Source organism: Rhinolophus ferrumequinum, chromosome 25 (assembly GCF_004115265.2).
Source record: "Rhinolophus ferrumequinum isolate MPI-CBG mRhiFer1 chromosome 25, mRhiFer1_v1.p, whole genome shotgun sequence".
NCBI lineage: Eukaryota > Metazoa > Chordata > Mammalia > Chiroptera > Rhinolophidae > Rhinolophus > Rhinolophus ferrumequinum.
In genome coordinates, this window is record NC_046308.1 from 7,010,882 (window position 1) to 7,025,729 (window position 14,848).

The 14,848-nt window shown below is 51.1% G+C and overlaps 1 protein-coding gene across 7 annotated transcripts in view; it reads left to right on the forward strand.

Annotated features, from left to right (window-relative positions):
- The window catches only part of ACAD10 (acyl-CoA dehydrogenase family member 10), a 43,831-nt gene extending 34,247 nt beyond the window's left edge, over nucleotides 1-9,584 (forward strand). For 2 of the 7 annotated variants that reach the window (XM_033098202.1, XM_033098203.1), the window contains exons 14-21: nucleotides 1,096-1,236; nucleotides 1,624-1,761; nucleotides 1,876-1,966; nucleotides 2,857-3,015; nucleotides 3,633-3,805; nucleotides 5,885-6,028; nucleotides 7,069-7,146; nucleotides 7,690-7,833. In XM_033098202.1, the coding sequence (XP_032954093.1) occupies nucleotides 1,096-1,236; nucleotides 1,624-1,761; nucleotides 1,876-1,966; nucleotides 2,857-3,015; nucleotides 3,633-3,805; nucleotides 5,885-6,028; nucleotides 7,069-7,146; nucleotides 7,690-7,830 (1,065 nt within the window). In that variant the 3' untranslated portion in view covers nucleotides 7,831-7,833. Of the gene's footprint in view, nucleotides 1-1,095; nucleotides 1,237-1,623; nucleotides 1,762-1,875; nucleotides 1,967-2,856; nucleotides 3,016-3,632; nucleotides 3,806-5,884; nucleotides 6,029-7,068; nucleotides 7,148-7,689; nucleotides 8,484-9,380 lie in introns of those variants that run through there. The other 5 variants (XM_033098205.1, XM_033098204.1, XR_004422112.1 and 2 more) reach the window with 4 other exon arrangements.
- Nucleotides 9,585-14,848: the final 5,264 nt, after the last annotated feature.

Here is a 14,848-nt window from a genome sequence, read left to right on the forward strand (position 1 = left end):
ATGTGAGCCAAGTGATGCTAGCCAGTCGCTTCCCAGAATTGGGAGAGTGAACAGTGTTTTCAGGATAGAAAACAGTTGGCACTCACTCATTCCACAATGGGGGCCCTGCAGGATGGCTGAGCATCCTGGCCTATCGTGATCCTGTAGGCTCCCTGGGTCACCGTCCAATTCTGAGCCTTGTTCTCTAATCTGAGCTGAGAACCTTCCCATTTGGTTCCTGTTTTCCTTTCGTTAGCCACAGTCTGTTGGTATTGCTGCAGTTCGGTAATCCTGACCGATAGGGTGGGGGGGTGGTCACACCCCATTTCACAGATGAGGAAACTGAAACATGCAGATTCAGTGCCTTGGCCAAGGTCTCCCAGCCAGGGGTGACAGGGCTGGGTCCAACTGAAGCCCTGAGCTCCTGACCCCAGGTGAGACTTCCTTGTTACCTACCATGTTTCCCCGAAAATGAGACCTACCCAGAAAATAAGCCCTAGCATGATTTTCAGGAAGACATCCCCTGAACGTAAGCCCTAATGCGTCTTTTGGAGCAAACCTTAATAGAAGACCCGGGCTTATTTTCGGGGAAACACGGTAGGCAGGCGCTGCCTTCAGAAATCCGGGGTTACTTGTCTTAGGAGCGATGTGCCTCTTAAAGGAAGCTGGTTCGGGCCCTCTCCTTATGCACCGTGGCAGGGCCGCTGAGGCTGCAGCCATGTGTAATGTGCCCGCGCCCTGTCATGGGAAATAAAGGATCCACCAGTCTCTGTGTCACGGAGTGTGTTCTCCGAAGATTCTTTATTATACTAACAATGCTAACGGCGATGGAGGTGAGGTACGTGGGGTGTCCGGGGGAGTGAACAGTGTTTTCAGGCCAGAAAACAGTTGGCCCTCCCTCACTCCACAGCAGGGGATGTCTGCTGCCATCCTGGCCTCCCTGTGCTTACGCCACCCCCACATCCAGCCTGCTGGTGTGGACTTGCATCGTTTTTGGCGCACACTTCATCTTCGGCTGCCTACCCTCTTCTCTCTAATCCCTTTCATTAGTTTCCACAGGCCACAATAAAATGACAGCACCCACTGTACATCCCTGACTTACTTTTCCCGTGTTAGGAGAAAGCCAAGGCCGAAGGACTTTGGAACCTCTTCTTGCCCTTGGAGACTGATCCCGAGAGAAAATACGGAGCAGGACTGACCAACGTGGAGTATGCGCATCTGTGTGAACGCATGGGCACGTCTCTGTATGCCCCTGAGGTGCCTTCTCTAAAGCTCTCCTCTGAGTGTGAGGGTGTCCTCGTCCTCCGTAAGAACCAGGCCCCCTCCCGCACTGGCAGGGTTTCCTCCACCAGGCGCTGGACTCAGGGGCATTGCCACAAAGTAAACTTCTAATGAGGGAGGACAGCTATGGGCGGGTGGCTGGAGCCAGAGCAGGAAAGCAGCTCAGGGAGGGAGTCTCCGGGGGAGATGGGAGCCATCCGGGCTTCATGGGCTCTGAAACACTACATTCGGATGCTTTGCATTGCTCTGGGGAGAGGACGAACTCTCACGAGGGTGACAGAGGGCCCTGGTACCCGCTTCCTGGGTATTTGAAGTTTTCAATATGGACATGGGAGTCACTGTTATGATTTTTTTCCTTTTCAGATATTTAACTGTTCTGCTCCAGACACAGGGAACATGGAGCTTCTGGTGCGCTATGGCACCGAGGAGCAGAAGGCCCGCTGGCTGGTGCCGCTGCTGGAGGGGAAGACCCGCTCCTGTTTTGCCATGACAGAGCCCCAGGTACCACACCCAGGGGTTTCTTATCAGGCCAAACCCTTGCCAGGCCCCACGTGGTCTATACCGTACAGGGGACGCGGGACCCTGGCCATCTCGGCAGCATGTGCTTTCACTTAGGTTGCCTCATCAGACGCCACCAACATTGAGTCTTCCATCAGAGAGGAGGATAACTGCTATGTCATAAATGGTCACAAGTGGTGGATTTCAGGTATTTGGCCTGAAATTCTTTTTTCAATTACACATCAGTGGGTCTGTGTTGATAAGCGTGTCACTCTCTGTCCTGGGAAACGGTGGTAGGGGTGGCTTCTTTGCCAGTTGATGCAAAAGAGATTCTGTGCTCCCGGCAGAGGCAGCAAACCCTAGGGGAACCAAAGGTTCCATGTGGGTCACCAATGACCACACATGTGACAGTTCTAGGAATCTCACTGTCTCCCCACTCTCTTCGTTCTACCTTGGGCATCTCCCTTTAGAAAGGCAGAAGGTCACTTCCTCAGGGGCGTCTCCCTATATGAGATCAGGGGACTACATCAGAAGGCTTAGTGACAACCTGCTGTTCATCACGCCTTGTCTGCGGGGCCCTCTGTAAGAGCTGTGTGGACCTTGCCTCACTGAGTCCCCACACCTCCCCAGAAGGTACATATTAGTATCCTCATTTCACAGAGGAGGAAACTAGGTCAGAGAAGTGACTGAAGGTACTGCCCCGCCCCACAGCCCCAAACAAGATGGGGAATCCAGAGGAAGGGTTTGCCCATTTCTGAAACCCGTGCTCAAAGCCATTATGTGTACACCGCCTATGGGAACAGCAGAACGCCTGCTGGTGATGCAGTAGCAGTTGTCCGTCTCTTGTCTTTATATTTTCTACTCCACATGGCACTTTAAGAAAAAAAAATTGCCCTTATGATGTTGGAGTCATTCTTCACTGGGACAAAAACCAATGGCTCTTAATTTCTGGTCCAGAAGTTATTCATATCTGGTTACGTGAAGTGTTCAAGAGCTGCTTGCTGGCTTCGGCTTTCCTGGGCCAGGACTGCGTCTGCAAAGGGATCTGATGGCCCTGGCGTCTGATGATGGGGGTCTGTCTCTCTCCTTTCCTCGCAGGCATCCTGGACCCTCGCTGCCAACTCTGTGTGTTTATGGGAAAAACAGACCCACATGCCCCACGCCACCAGCAGCAGTCCGTGCTCTTGGTTCCCATGCACTCCCCGGGGATAAAAGTCATCCGGCCTCTGACGGTGTATGGGCTGGAGGACGCACCAGGTTAGCCCCGAGCCGCTCCTGTGTGTGGGTCTGAGCCTGGGAAACATTCAGGACGCAACACCTCTCAGGGCAGGATGACATTTGGAGGGCCACATGCTCTTCATTTCATTTCCATCCGTGAAGATCAACCACATTTCAGACAGGCGTTTATACTTTGTTTTTTCTCTTCTAAACTCAGAAGATAAGCCGGAATCTGTGAGATAAGAAGGCCACACAGGACAGTAGCAGGAAGTACATTCCAAACCTGCTCTTCTAGAGCCCGGTGGACAGCTGACCAGCAGGCCTGGAGGTCCTCACAGAGCCTCTTCTGGCTGCTGACAGCGTTCGCAGGTTGACTTTCAGTGTGTCCACGGGATCACCACATCGTTAACGTGACATACTACTAGGCAGTTTCACTTTTTGGTAGAGCCATTATGTTTTGGAGGAGGAATGGCAAATTATTCATTTGACATTGTAAATCACTGACTTATTTTCTATCTTTGATAGGTTCCTTCCTGCCCTCCCTGCCAACCATGTCCTAGTTAGAAGGTTGGGTGACCTGAATGAGGCAAGGGATAAACACACCCCCAGGCAATGGGGGGATGAATCGCTTAGGAGGCAACGTTTGGGTCTTTCAGGTGGCCACGGTGAAGTCCTGTTTGAGCAGGTGTGTGTGCCCAAGGAGAACATGGTCCTGGGCCCTGGCCGTGGTTTTGAGATCGCCCAGGGCCGACTGGGTCCTGGCAGGATCCACCACTGCATGCGGCTGATCGGGTACTCGGAGAGGGCCCTGGCGCTCATGAAGGCCCGTGTGAGTGTTTCCCCGTGTGCCCGGATCTGACCCAGAGCTACCTGTATGCTTTGCTATCGGACCTCAGATCCTAACTGTTCTGAGAGCCAACTTAGCAGATGAAGCAAGGTGTTCTTGCTCAGAAGCTGTGTCCCTGTCTTTGCTTTGCATCTGCTACTTTGCGCAGGTTAGAAGTTCAGAACAGAACAGGCCTCCCTCTGTCGAGGTGACCAGGGAAAAAGGCTGGGCTCTGTGGCAGCAGAGGGCAGGGGTCCAAGGTCCAAAGGGTCACCAGCTGCCGAGGACCATTCCTGCTACTAATCCATCTTTAAAAATCAGATACCAGGAAAAACCTGCGTTGGTGGCTTTTGTCCCTGGGGTTCCAGAATCTGGCCCTGAGTATGTCCTCCCTGAGTATGTCCAGAAAACTTTATTCTGCTATAACCTCAAAGGTTGAAAGCCCAAGCAAGGGAGAGCTATTGCTGGGAACAATCATTCAAATCATTGGTATCGATTTCACAAAGATGACACAAATCCTTGAGACCAAATCAGTGTCTCACAGGAAACTACAAAGCACACGGGCCAATGCATTTGGATTACTGAGCAAATCTTTTGTGATTTACAACCACGTGTTTGTGTGTGTGTGAGAGAGAGAGAGAGAAGGAGAGAGAGATGTTACAGTCTTCTGAATTGAGCCTGATCAGTTGTTTTTGGGGGCTCAGTGTGGTACTTCAGCCCCATCCTACACTGCAACTCAAACCGCTCTTCCCGCATTGCAGTCTGACCGCACGTGTCCCAAGTCTTCAGAAGGGGCAGAGCTCTGACACAGCAGCTTCACTTGTAGGACTTGGTCACAAGGGAGTAATTAGGAGTCTACAAAAGATTTGATCGTAGGAGGTTCACCGTAGTACTGATTATAACAGCAGAGTGTTGGGAACAGCCTGTAAGGCTGATCATCAGAGCCTGGTCAGATAAACCTGGGGACAGACGTGCAGTGAGATTCCAAAGTGCTGCTGGAGCAATCTACGTCTTAACACAGACGGACGATCACTGTTTACTTTGAAAAGAGAAAAAGAGGCTACAAAACAGTATGTGGAGTATGACTCCATTTCTATAAAAACTGCATGTGTATGTAGATACATACAAAAATTCTAGAAAGATAGCCAGCAGTTATCTTCTGTAAGTAACTAGAGATGGGATACCAGGTGTTTCTATTTTTTTTGTCTGAAAATCTATATTTTTTCTGCCATGAGATATACAGAGGGTGCCCCAAAAATGTACACACATTTTAAGAAAAGAAAACTATTAAAATTGTAATGCTCAATATATACCGATAACAAAAGATGAATACAAGTCACATTTGACTTCTGCAATGACAAGAGGTGCTCAAAGTGGTTTCCATCAGCGTCCAGACACTTCTGATGACAGCGAACTACTGTTTGAGCAACGTTCACCAGTGTCCACTTGTATACATTTTTTTTAGCACCCCCGGTAATTATTTGTGTAGTAATTGTTTTTAGTTAAAACTAAAGGAGAAAACAAAACTAAAAAATCTGAAACAAAACAAGTGAAAAAAAGAATCCCTTACAACCTTTTCTGATGGCTCATGACTTTCAAAGACACTAGAATGCCTGTTGCAGTAACAGCTGCCCACAATAGGGCTCTGGCACCCAGACTTTGCTCCCAAGGGCGCCCGGGGCAGGGGGAGGGGTGTAAGGCCAGGCCTCGGCAGCAGAGGGCGCCCTCTCCCCGCCTGTGTGACACGCCCACAGTCACTGCGTAATTCCGAGTTGCCCTGGGTGAGATGCTGGCTTAGATCTAAAAGGACTGTTCCTGCCTGCAGCCCAGAGGGAGCTCCACTGCGGGAGAGAAGGGGTTCCTGGAAGTACTCAGTGCAGCCACCACGCTGACCATCTCTGCAGTGCACCTGAATGTCTGTGTCTGGACCTTCTGTCTCCCTGGAAATCGCTGGCGAACCCGTAGATGCTGGCACACTCCTGCTTCCACTCCCTGCCCTCTCCTGCTCTCTCCTGTGTGGCTCCACCTACCTCCTCTGCAGGGCACCAGCCCGTGTCTAAGCCATGTCTCCCGTGTCCACAGGTGAAGTCCCGTGTGGCCTTCGGGAAGCCCCTGGTAGAGCAGGGCACGCTCCTGGCGGACATCGCCCAGTCGCGCGTGGAGATTGAGCAGGCCCGGCTGTTGGTGCTGAAAGCTGCCCACCTCATGGACGTGGCAGGAAATAAGGTAGGAGGCTAAGGGGCCTCACAGATGGCCAGTCCTGAGGTCGCCTGAGGGAATCCATCCCGGGAATCTACACTGACCCTTCCCCATTCAGCACGGAGAAAGAGCTTGGTTTCTTGACATTAATAACTTTGCTTCCACAATAACTTTGCTTGGAACTATTTGGGCAGCTTTTCAAAACTGGAAAAGGCACACCAAAAGAGGACTGAACTCTTGTTTTACTGACCTGGTGAACTTCTGGGTGCCAGACAGTGGGCCTGACAGGGTCACACAGCTCCCTGGCCGCAGCCCTGCCTGGGCCTGGACTACCAGGCCCCGTAGTTTGCAGGCATCAGGCAAACTAAGAAGCAAAACAGGGATTCGCCAAAAGAGCGGCTTTGTTTTCAAACATGATGATCCTCCTTAAATAGCTCTTTCTGAGTGCTTCTAGTGGCCAGCCAGGCACGATGCCATGCTGACCCGTCTTCTCCAGCTCTCCATGGAGCAGCCTTCACCCCTTAGCCAAGAGGCTTCAGTAATGGGGGGAGGGGTGACCCAGGCTCTAATTCCTGGTTCCTTGGCTCTAGTACCAGACATTGAGGCTCTCAGGGGGCCTGGCTTCAATGTCCCAACCCAGGGCAGATTCTTGCAGCGTGGTTCTCCAGAGTCCTGGCTGGCCTTGGTCCACTGTTGGGCTGGAGACGGAGGAGCTGGTTGTGACCGTGATCGAAGCACAAGCCACGCCCCACTCTGCCTTCTACGTGTGCTGGCGATGTCCCCATCATCTGGGAAGACGTCTGTGTGCCTGAGTCTGTCCCTTGACCAGGCACTTGCCCACACCTCACCACATCCCTAGTCACCGTCATTGCACCCGCCACGCCCCCAGGGGCTGGGCACTTGCCGTGCACCCAGTCAGGGGCTGCCTCATGGAGCTTGTGGTCCAGCGGGACCTCAGGTCTCTCTTCTGAGCCCTTGTTTCTGCTCCTCCCGTGAAACTAATTGTTCTTCCAAGTGTTCTGCCCTCGGGTGTGCTCTTCTAACGTTGTCTCTTCCTCTTGTCACAGGCTGCAGCTTTAGATATTGCCATGATTAAAATGGTGGCCCCGTCCATGGCCTCCCGAGTGATCGATCGTGCCATTCAGGTGAGCACAGACTGGACGGCTGCTTCTCTGACATTTCCAACACATGCAGAACTCCCTCGCCTTCAGCCGCCCGACCTATAAGCTCTGACAGCTGCCCTTTGTCACCCTCTCACCACGCATGTCATTTCCCTGTTCCTCCTCGGGACAACCCTACAGGGAAGGCCACGTTCCTACTCCCACTGTGAATGTGAGGAAACAGGCACAGAAAAGTGGAGTGACTTGTCCAAGGTCATTCAGCTTGCAGGTAGCCGATCTTGGATTTATGGGAACTTGGTCCTTATTACACCGGAGCCCCACCTCCTAACCGTGTGGGGCACCTCCTCCCCAAATCTTAACACCTGGCCCCACAGAGATTTCCCGGTGGCAGAAGTCACCTAGCAGAGTCGCCCCAGCCGAAGTCTTTCAGAACACTAGTCATCACACGGGTCGGAGCCACCCTGGGAGGACAGCTGGCAGACAGCTGCCATTCCGCAGGCCCTCGTGCCCGGGCCCTCCCAGATGAGGGCTCCCCCAGCGCTCCTCCCTTCTCGCCCTGTCTGCCAGGCCTTCGGAGCAGCGGGGCTGAGCAGTGACTACCCGCTGGCCCAGTTCTTTGCCTGGGCCAGAGCGCTGCGCTTCGCCGACGGCCCTGACGAGGTGCACCGGGCGGCGGTGGCCAAGATGGAGTTGAAGCGCCACATTTAGAGCGTGAGGACTGGGAGCCAGCGGGCTGTGCCAGGCCCGTGCCACCCAACACGCTACATGATGCGCTTCGAGAGGCCTGGTATGTGTGATTCTCTGCCCCACCCAGCAGCTCAACCCCGGGACGATCACTGCACACACCCTTGCTGGGTCCCCACGGGAGACATTTCTGGGAGAAGCCTTGCGTTTGCTGTTTCAGGCAAGGAGGAAGGGGAGGAGCTGAGGGCTGAGCAGGTTTCGGGACAGAGCCTGGAAAGCTGCTCTTCCTTCTGTGTCAGTGTGGGGGGCAGGCAGCCCACGCCCCCTCTCCCTCTGGCTGTGGGAGTCCGAACAAGTATTAGCAGCCCGCCTAGGAGCTAGGTGCTCCCTATGCGGGGCTTCCTGCTCTGTGGGGCTCCCCAGCAAGCAAAGGGGCAGCCACAATGGACTGCATCTAAAGATCTAGGCTGAGTGCTCCTGGGAAAATGGAACCAGAAGCGTGAAGCCACTGCCATCTGCTTTTCTTCGCTTGAATGTCCATGACACAGAACACTAATTAAGATGTTATTTTGGAAAGGGGCTTTGGGAACACAAAGGACTAAGAAAATACATCTCAGAGTCTTTGGGACTGTCTCCATTATACAGAAGGAACTCAGAATAAAGTCCACACTTCAGTCCCTCTGTCTTGTGCCTCAGTTGCCTCCTGATGTGTGTGTTTACATGGGACCCTGTCCAGTGCAACAGCCCATACCTGAGGGGAAGCACAGACGCTGTGACCCCTGGTTGGTCCCTAATCGGCTGTCTCACCACTGCTCATGAGAATGTCACCAACAGACTATGGCTTTCTGGTGTATGAGGGCCCCTGCCACCTCCACACTCCTCCATCTGCTCTGTAGTCCGACGTGGGGGAAGGACGTGTGGTAGACAAGACGCCATTACAACGCAGAGAGCCGTGTCCTCCTCTGGGAGGGGAGGGGAAATGAGTCCTTCGAGAAATGGGGACCCCGTGAGCCAGGCGGCATGCCACCAGCGGTTAGGACTCAGTCCGCTAATCTCATAATTCACGGTGTGGCCAGCCAGATGGGCAGGGACTGTCCCCTCATCTGCTGCATTGCAGACTTGACCTCCTGAGAGAGTGCCCACTTGCTGCAGCCCGGGCCGTGCACCTTCGTGGTACCATACAGTCCTGAGGGGCTTGTGAAAGAGCTCCCCAGCTCTTCTCACCCCAGCAGTTGGGGACGCAGGCCCTCTTCAGCCACGCTGCCCATTGCTCACAGAAGGTAAAGTTAAATTCAAAGCCCCACACTAACTGCTGTCACAACACCAGCCACTCTGGCAAACAACCTTTGGCAGAATCTGTCAGGGTTCGAGCAGTCAAAGCCCCGGCTTCAGGCCTCAGGAGGGAGGAGGTGGTTTTTAAAAAGAAAGTGCCTTGGCCAGGGACCTGACATTACATGACCCTCAGAATTCCTCTTGTGTCCTCTGAGGTTAACTTTGCTTAACTAGTTCACAAGCTTGTGCAGCTGCAAGGATGAAAATAGTCGAACTGCAGGGCGATCCCATGTCTTCCTCAGATACTCTGCTGCAAAGGTGGGAGGCACTCCGGCAGGATGGTGAGCGCTGCCTGAAGAATGTGACGTCACTGAGATGAGGCCTCCACAGCCCCCCCTCCAGGGTCTCCAATTCTGTTCAATCATTCCACTCTCAACTGCCCCCCAGCTCTAGGCCTGGCACTGTTCTTGGCTCTGGGGGATGTGCAGGAAAACAGGCAAAGTTGCGATTCTCAGTTGCGACATCTCCAGTGAGGGAGGGCAGTGAGTGCCCTGAGCCCGAGGTGTGCTAGGCATTGCTGGGGGTTTGGGGAGCAGGGCGGGGAGCGGGGGAGGGTGCTCTCCAGAAGAGGCATTTGAGCCAGACCTGCATGACAAGAACAGGCAAGTGTGCTCCAGAAGAAGGAGCAGCAAATGCCGAGGCCCTGGGGAGGGGAGGGAGGTGGCCCATGTCTCTGGGTTGAGGAGCAATAGTGTGGGGTGTTGGCCAAGAGTTTGGTGTTGATTCGACATGTGCCAAAATAGTTTAGGTAGTGGGGTGACAACACTTGATTTGAGTTTTAAAAAGATGCTTCTGCTCTACAAAGTTCACCAGGACAAAGAAAGAATAAAGGAGGATTAGAGCTGGTTTAAAGTTCCCTCATGTTGCTGAAGGCTCCAAGAGAACCACCATAAAATTAAAGAAAGAAAAAAAAAGGAAAGGAAAAAAAAAGGAACAGGATCAGGGCCTTAAGATATGAACAAAGGAATCAAAGAATAAAGGAAATCTAACCTGGTCCGGATCTGATTTTTTTTCCCACCTTCAGCAAACAATTGCCACTTCTGGGTGGCCAAACACGGTTAAGTAATGTAGTCATGCCTTCAGCATTGTGCTTCTGGGGAATGGAAGTCAGCGTGTGGTTGTGGGTGCATGCTTGGGGCTGAGTAAGCTTGGTGTGGTAATGATCGTGCCTGACCAGTTTTATTTGTGGAACACTTAGCATCTTGCCACCATCCCTGTACGTGGTTGGACCTGCCTTCTTATTAGCTGTCTTGTGGAAGGGAACCAAATGTGATCATAACATATGAATGATTTTTTTCTCACAGCAATATTCTATCCCAAAGCAACTGAACATACATTCCTCACTGTTCTCTTGGCAAACATCAGGGGCTAGATTTCTGTACGGCTGAGACTTCCTCAGTCAGTCACAGGTGCACAGGCTTCCACCAAGGATGCCAACTCTGGTGGGGGCTTTCATCCCGATCCACTCTCCCTCCTCAGTCCCCATGCAACAAATTGTGGTCTTGGCATCCCCAAGCTGCCTGTGCGCCCCCAAGCCCTGATTTCAGATACTGTCAGATAATTCCAGAATAACCCTATAGAGGCAGAAAGAAAGAGGCTGAATTCCACCTTCAGTTGGAACTGCCCCTGGGTGGGGCCCCTACAAGACAGCAGCTGGGATGCTGCTGAAAGAACAGGCTCCGGTGTTCTCCGCCACATATGCCTATCTTAGAACCCCCGTGCTTGCCTAGAGATGGGCCCTGCCTGTCACCACCCAGACCTTCAGAGTTTCCCAGGGACGCCTTGAGGATGCCACGGCCGTGTTGCAGCTTGCCTGTCTGCAGCCACAACGACATGTGGCCCAGGCCCGGGGCGGAGGCATTGATTATCATCCCTGAGACATCTGGGTCCATATTTATACTGCCCTCCACCGTGCGACGTGGCTGCAGACTTCCCCTCATGGACCTCACCAATTGTGAGCATCAGAGCAGTCAGACGGAGGAGTCCCAGGTTCCAGCAACCTGGGGCCCAAACCTGTGACCATCTATTGGACAAGTACTCTGGGAACAGAGTTTCTTTTCATCGAGATGGCTGAGTAGAGAAATGGCTTCAGGGGATTCACGATTATATCAGCATTAGATAGATAACCAACAGATAACATAGCAGTCAAGACAAAGATAAAGACATACTACTAAAGCAGTAAGAACAGACAGTGATCAGCCATGTGCTACTGCAACAGGGAAGAGGACCCAGTGTGAACTGACCTCCACTGCCACTTGTACAGGGACATTTTAGAGGGAGAATGAGAGAGCAGGGAGGAGGAATGGTGGGGGCCTGCGCAGGGACTTTCCTGCTAAATTTATCAAAAGCAGGATGCAGGGGCAGTCCGTGTGAACCCATCTGGTTTGCTACGTGGCTCTTATGAAGTTAGGCTCCTCGCCTCCCACAGAGACAGGGAGACAGGGTCTGACCTGCAGGTGTTGGCTGGAACAAACAGCAACTTCCTTTGTCAGCCCTGAGTTTTCTCAGGCAGGCACTTTCACCGGGGTCAGGTCATTCTAGGGAGGTGGCCTTGAGCTGTTAGAAACAATGTTAGTGTTTGTTTAAGTCTGTTATTGTAGTGGATGTGGACTAAATAATTTGTGCCGAGAGTCTGCGGTTTCTACAGGCCAAGGTTAAAGCCTAGTCACGAAGGAAGCTTCGAGAAGCTTAACTAGTTTGGTCAAAGAGAGAATCTTTGTCAGCTGTGCTTCTGGATTCATGAGTTTGAATCCTGGCTCCATGACAGATTAGCTGGGTGACGATGGGAAGCGATTTTGCATCTCGTGGAGCTGGTTTTCTCATTTAGAAAATGGGGAGAACAGCACTCCCCTTCCACAATTGTTGGACGATTAAATTAGATGACTCACAGCTTATAAGAAGCCAGTAGGACATGCCAAGTTTTCACAAGTGCCTGGGGCTCGCAGGGGGCTAAAGAGGAGATACAAGCCTGTGGGGGCTTCAATCAGGGCCTAGGACCCGCTGAGACCAGCTAACCTTCTCACTCTGTAATGTGCAAAGGAATTAACCTGGGGGTACTAGACTTATTGGGGTGATCATGTTATAAGGTACATAAATGTCTAATCACTATGTTGTACATCTGAAACTAATATAATATTGTATGTCAACTGCAATTGGAAAATAAATTAATTTTAAAAAGTTGACCTGGGGATCTGATTAAAATGCAGAGTGTGATTCAGTAGGTGTGCCTTTCTAACAGGCGCACAACCAATGCTGCTTGTTTGGGGACCCCATCTGGGGAAGGAAGGGTGAGGAGAATGGCTAGACTCCCCACACTGGATTGCCCAGGAGTGGGGCAGCACCACTGGATGGCATCATAGCGAGTGGGTACTTAGAAATACCAAGTGCCAAGAACTGTACCCACCGTATTTCCCCGAAAATAAGACCTAACCGACCATCATCTCTAATGCATCTTTTGGAGCAAAAATTAATATAAGACCCGGTCTTACTTCACTATAAGACCGGGTATAATATAATATAATATAATATAATATAATATAACATAACATAATATAATACCAGGTCTTATATTAATTTTTGCTCCAAAATGTACATTAGAGCTGATGGTCCGGCTAGTCTTATTTTCGGGGAAACACGGTATGTTATTTTGAACCTTTCTAACAATTGGCAGATGCTTTTTTTCTGCCCATTTTAGAGGCGAGGAGATTGAAGTTCAAAAAGGTTACATGACTTGCCTGAGATCACACCGCCAATCAATGAATTCAAACCTAAATTCAGAGACTGTGAGCTCTTTCCACTCTGAGGTTCAAGTTTTTAGGATCTTTAAGGGGCTTCCCAGAGGTGCTGGCTGCCTCACCGGGAAAAGGAGGAGGAGGAAAAAGAAGTCCCACCTAGCCAAGGAGAGCTGTCTTGCCATGAATAAAGTACGTGGGTTCTTCCTGCTGACTATTTCCAAAGCCAGGTAATCTCAGGAACACCTCCTCACTGTCTCCGGGGTGGTGTCTGCCCTGGGGGCCTGGCTGTTTGTGCGCTGTGGTGAGCCAGCTGTCTGTCCTATGTTTCTGCGTGTGCGCAAATGAGGAGGGCAGCCTGGCACGGGCTGGACCACATTTTTCCTCCTGGCACGGGGCTGGACCACATCTTCCTCCTGTATCTAAGGGAGAACATCTTCCTGTTTAAATGCTGCTTTGAATTGCCCTTCGAACATCCATTGTTTGGAAAAAGAAAAACAAAAGAACAAAAAACGCTTCCATTTGATGTAATCAGTGACCCAGAACGGGACTAAATAAATAAATATCTAAAATCTCACCATTCGGTGACCCTGAATGACACCTCAGTTACCACCTTTTTTAGAGAGCAGGTGAAAGTAGGTTTTTTTCAACCTGAAAACACTCAGTTGGGCCCTAACAATGGCAATGTCTTGGAGTATTTTCAAAGTTAAGAACTTGTATGTTTCCCTAGAGGAGTGAAGTGACTGTTTCTTATCAACTGGGTGCCTCCCCCAGGACCTCAGAGCTGTGAGAAGGTACCATTTATCCACGTCGAAGCATCTCCCCTATGCAGCATCCTCAAAAGAAGTTATATTCTGCTTGCTTAGTTTTTTCCCCTGCTCACTCTTCTGCCCTCTAAGGATATTTCACTTCGGTCACTGTCAATTCTGGCAATGAGTCCATAGACAAGAGGCAGTGGTGAACGAGAGAAAGTTGGACCTAGAGAAAAAGATTTTTTAAAAATCTGAACAAAGATTTAGTTAAGAGCAAGAAAACAGATTGAGGGCTGGCCCGGTGGCTCAGGCGGTTAGAGCTCCATGCTCCTAAAGCCAAAAGCTGCTCGTTCGATTCCCACAAAGGCCAGTGGGCTCTCAACCACAAGGTTGCCAGTTCGATTCCTTGACTCCCGCAAGTTTTGGGCCCCCAAAACTGGGAGGCCAAGAAAGCTGCTGGTGGGGGATGGTGAGCGCCACAGACAAACAAACCAGAATAAATGAACCTGTGAACCAACATGTGTGCTATATACCAAGACACACAACCATGGGACCCAAGCCTGTCGCTGCACGCTATTCATATATGAATGTCCCCAAGCTAACACTCACATTTCTCCTTCCCTTCCCCACGAACAAATTTACTGCTTCTCCTGGCTTCCCCTTCCTGCTGTACAGCAGAGGGTAGAAACCTCAGCACCGTCTTCCACTCCTTCACCCTCATCTCCACACAGCAACCCGTCAATTCCACCTCCACACTCTCCTGCCCAGCCATCCCGTTGCTTCTAACCAGGTCCTCATCCCCTCTCATGCCAGTTCTCCACTTCCTGCCTGTCTCCTCTCTATATAACCAATTTTCTACGCTGTCCCCAGAAGGATCCCTCAAAAGCACACGTGCAAACTCATCACTTCCAGGCTTAAAAATCTTGGGTAGGGGCAGCCAGTTAGCTCAGTTGGTTAGAGCGCGGTGCTCTTAACAACAAGGTTGCTGGTTCGATCTCAACATGGGCCACGGTGAGCTGTGCCCTCCACAACTAGATTGAAACAACTACTTGACTTGGAGCTGATGGGTCCTGGAAAAACACACGTAAATAAAAGTCAAAAAAAGAAAAATCAACAAAATGAAAGGCAACCTATGGAATGGGATAAAATATTTGCACATCACATATCTGATAAGGGGTGAGTATCCAAATAATATAAAGAACTCAATTCAATAGCAAACACAAACAA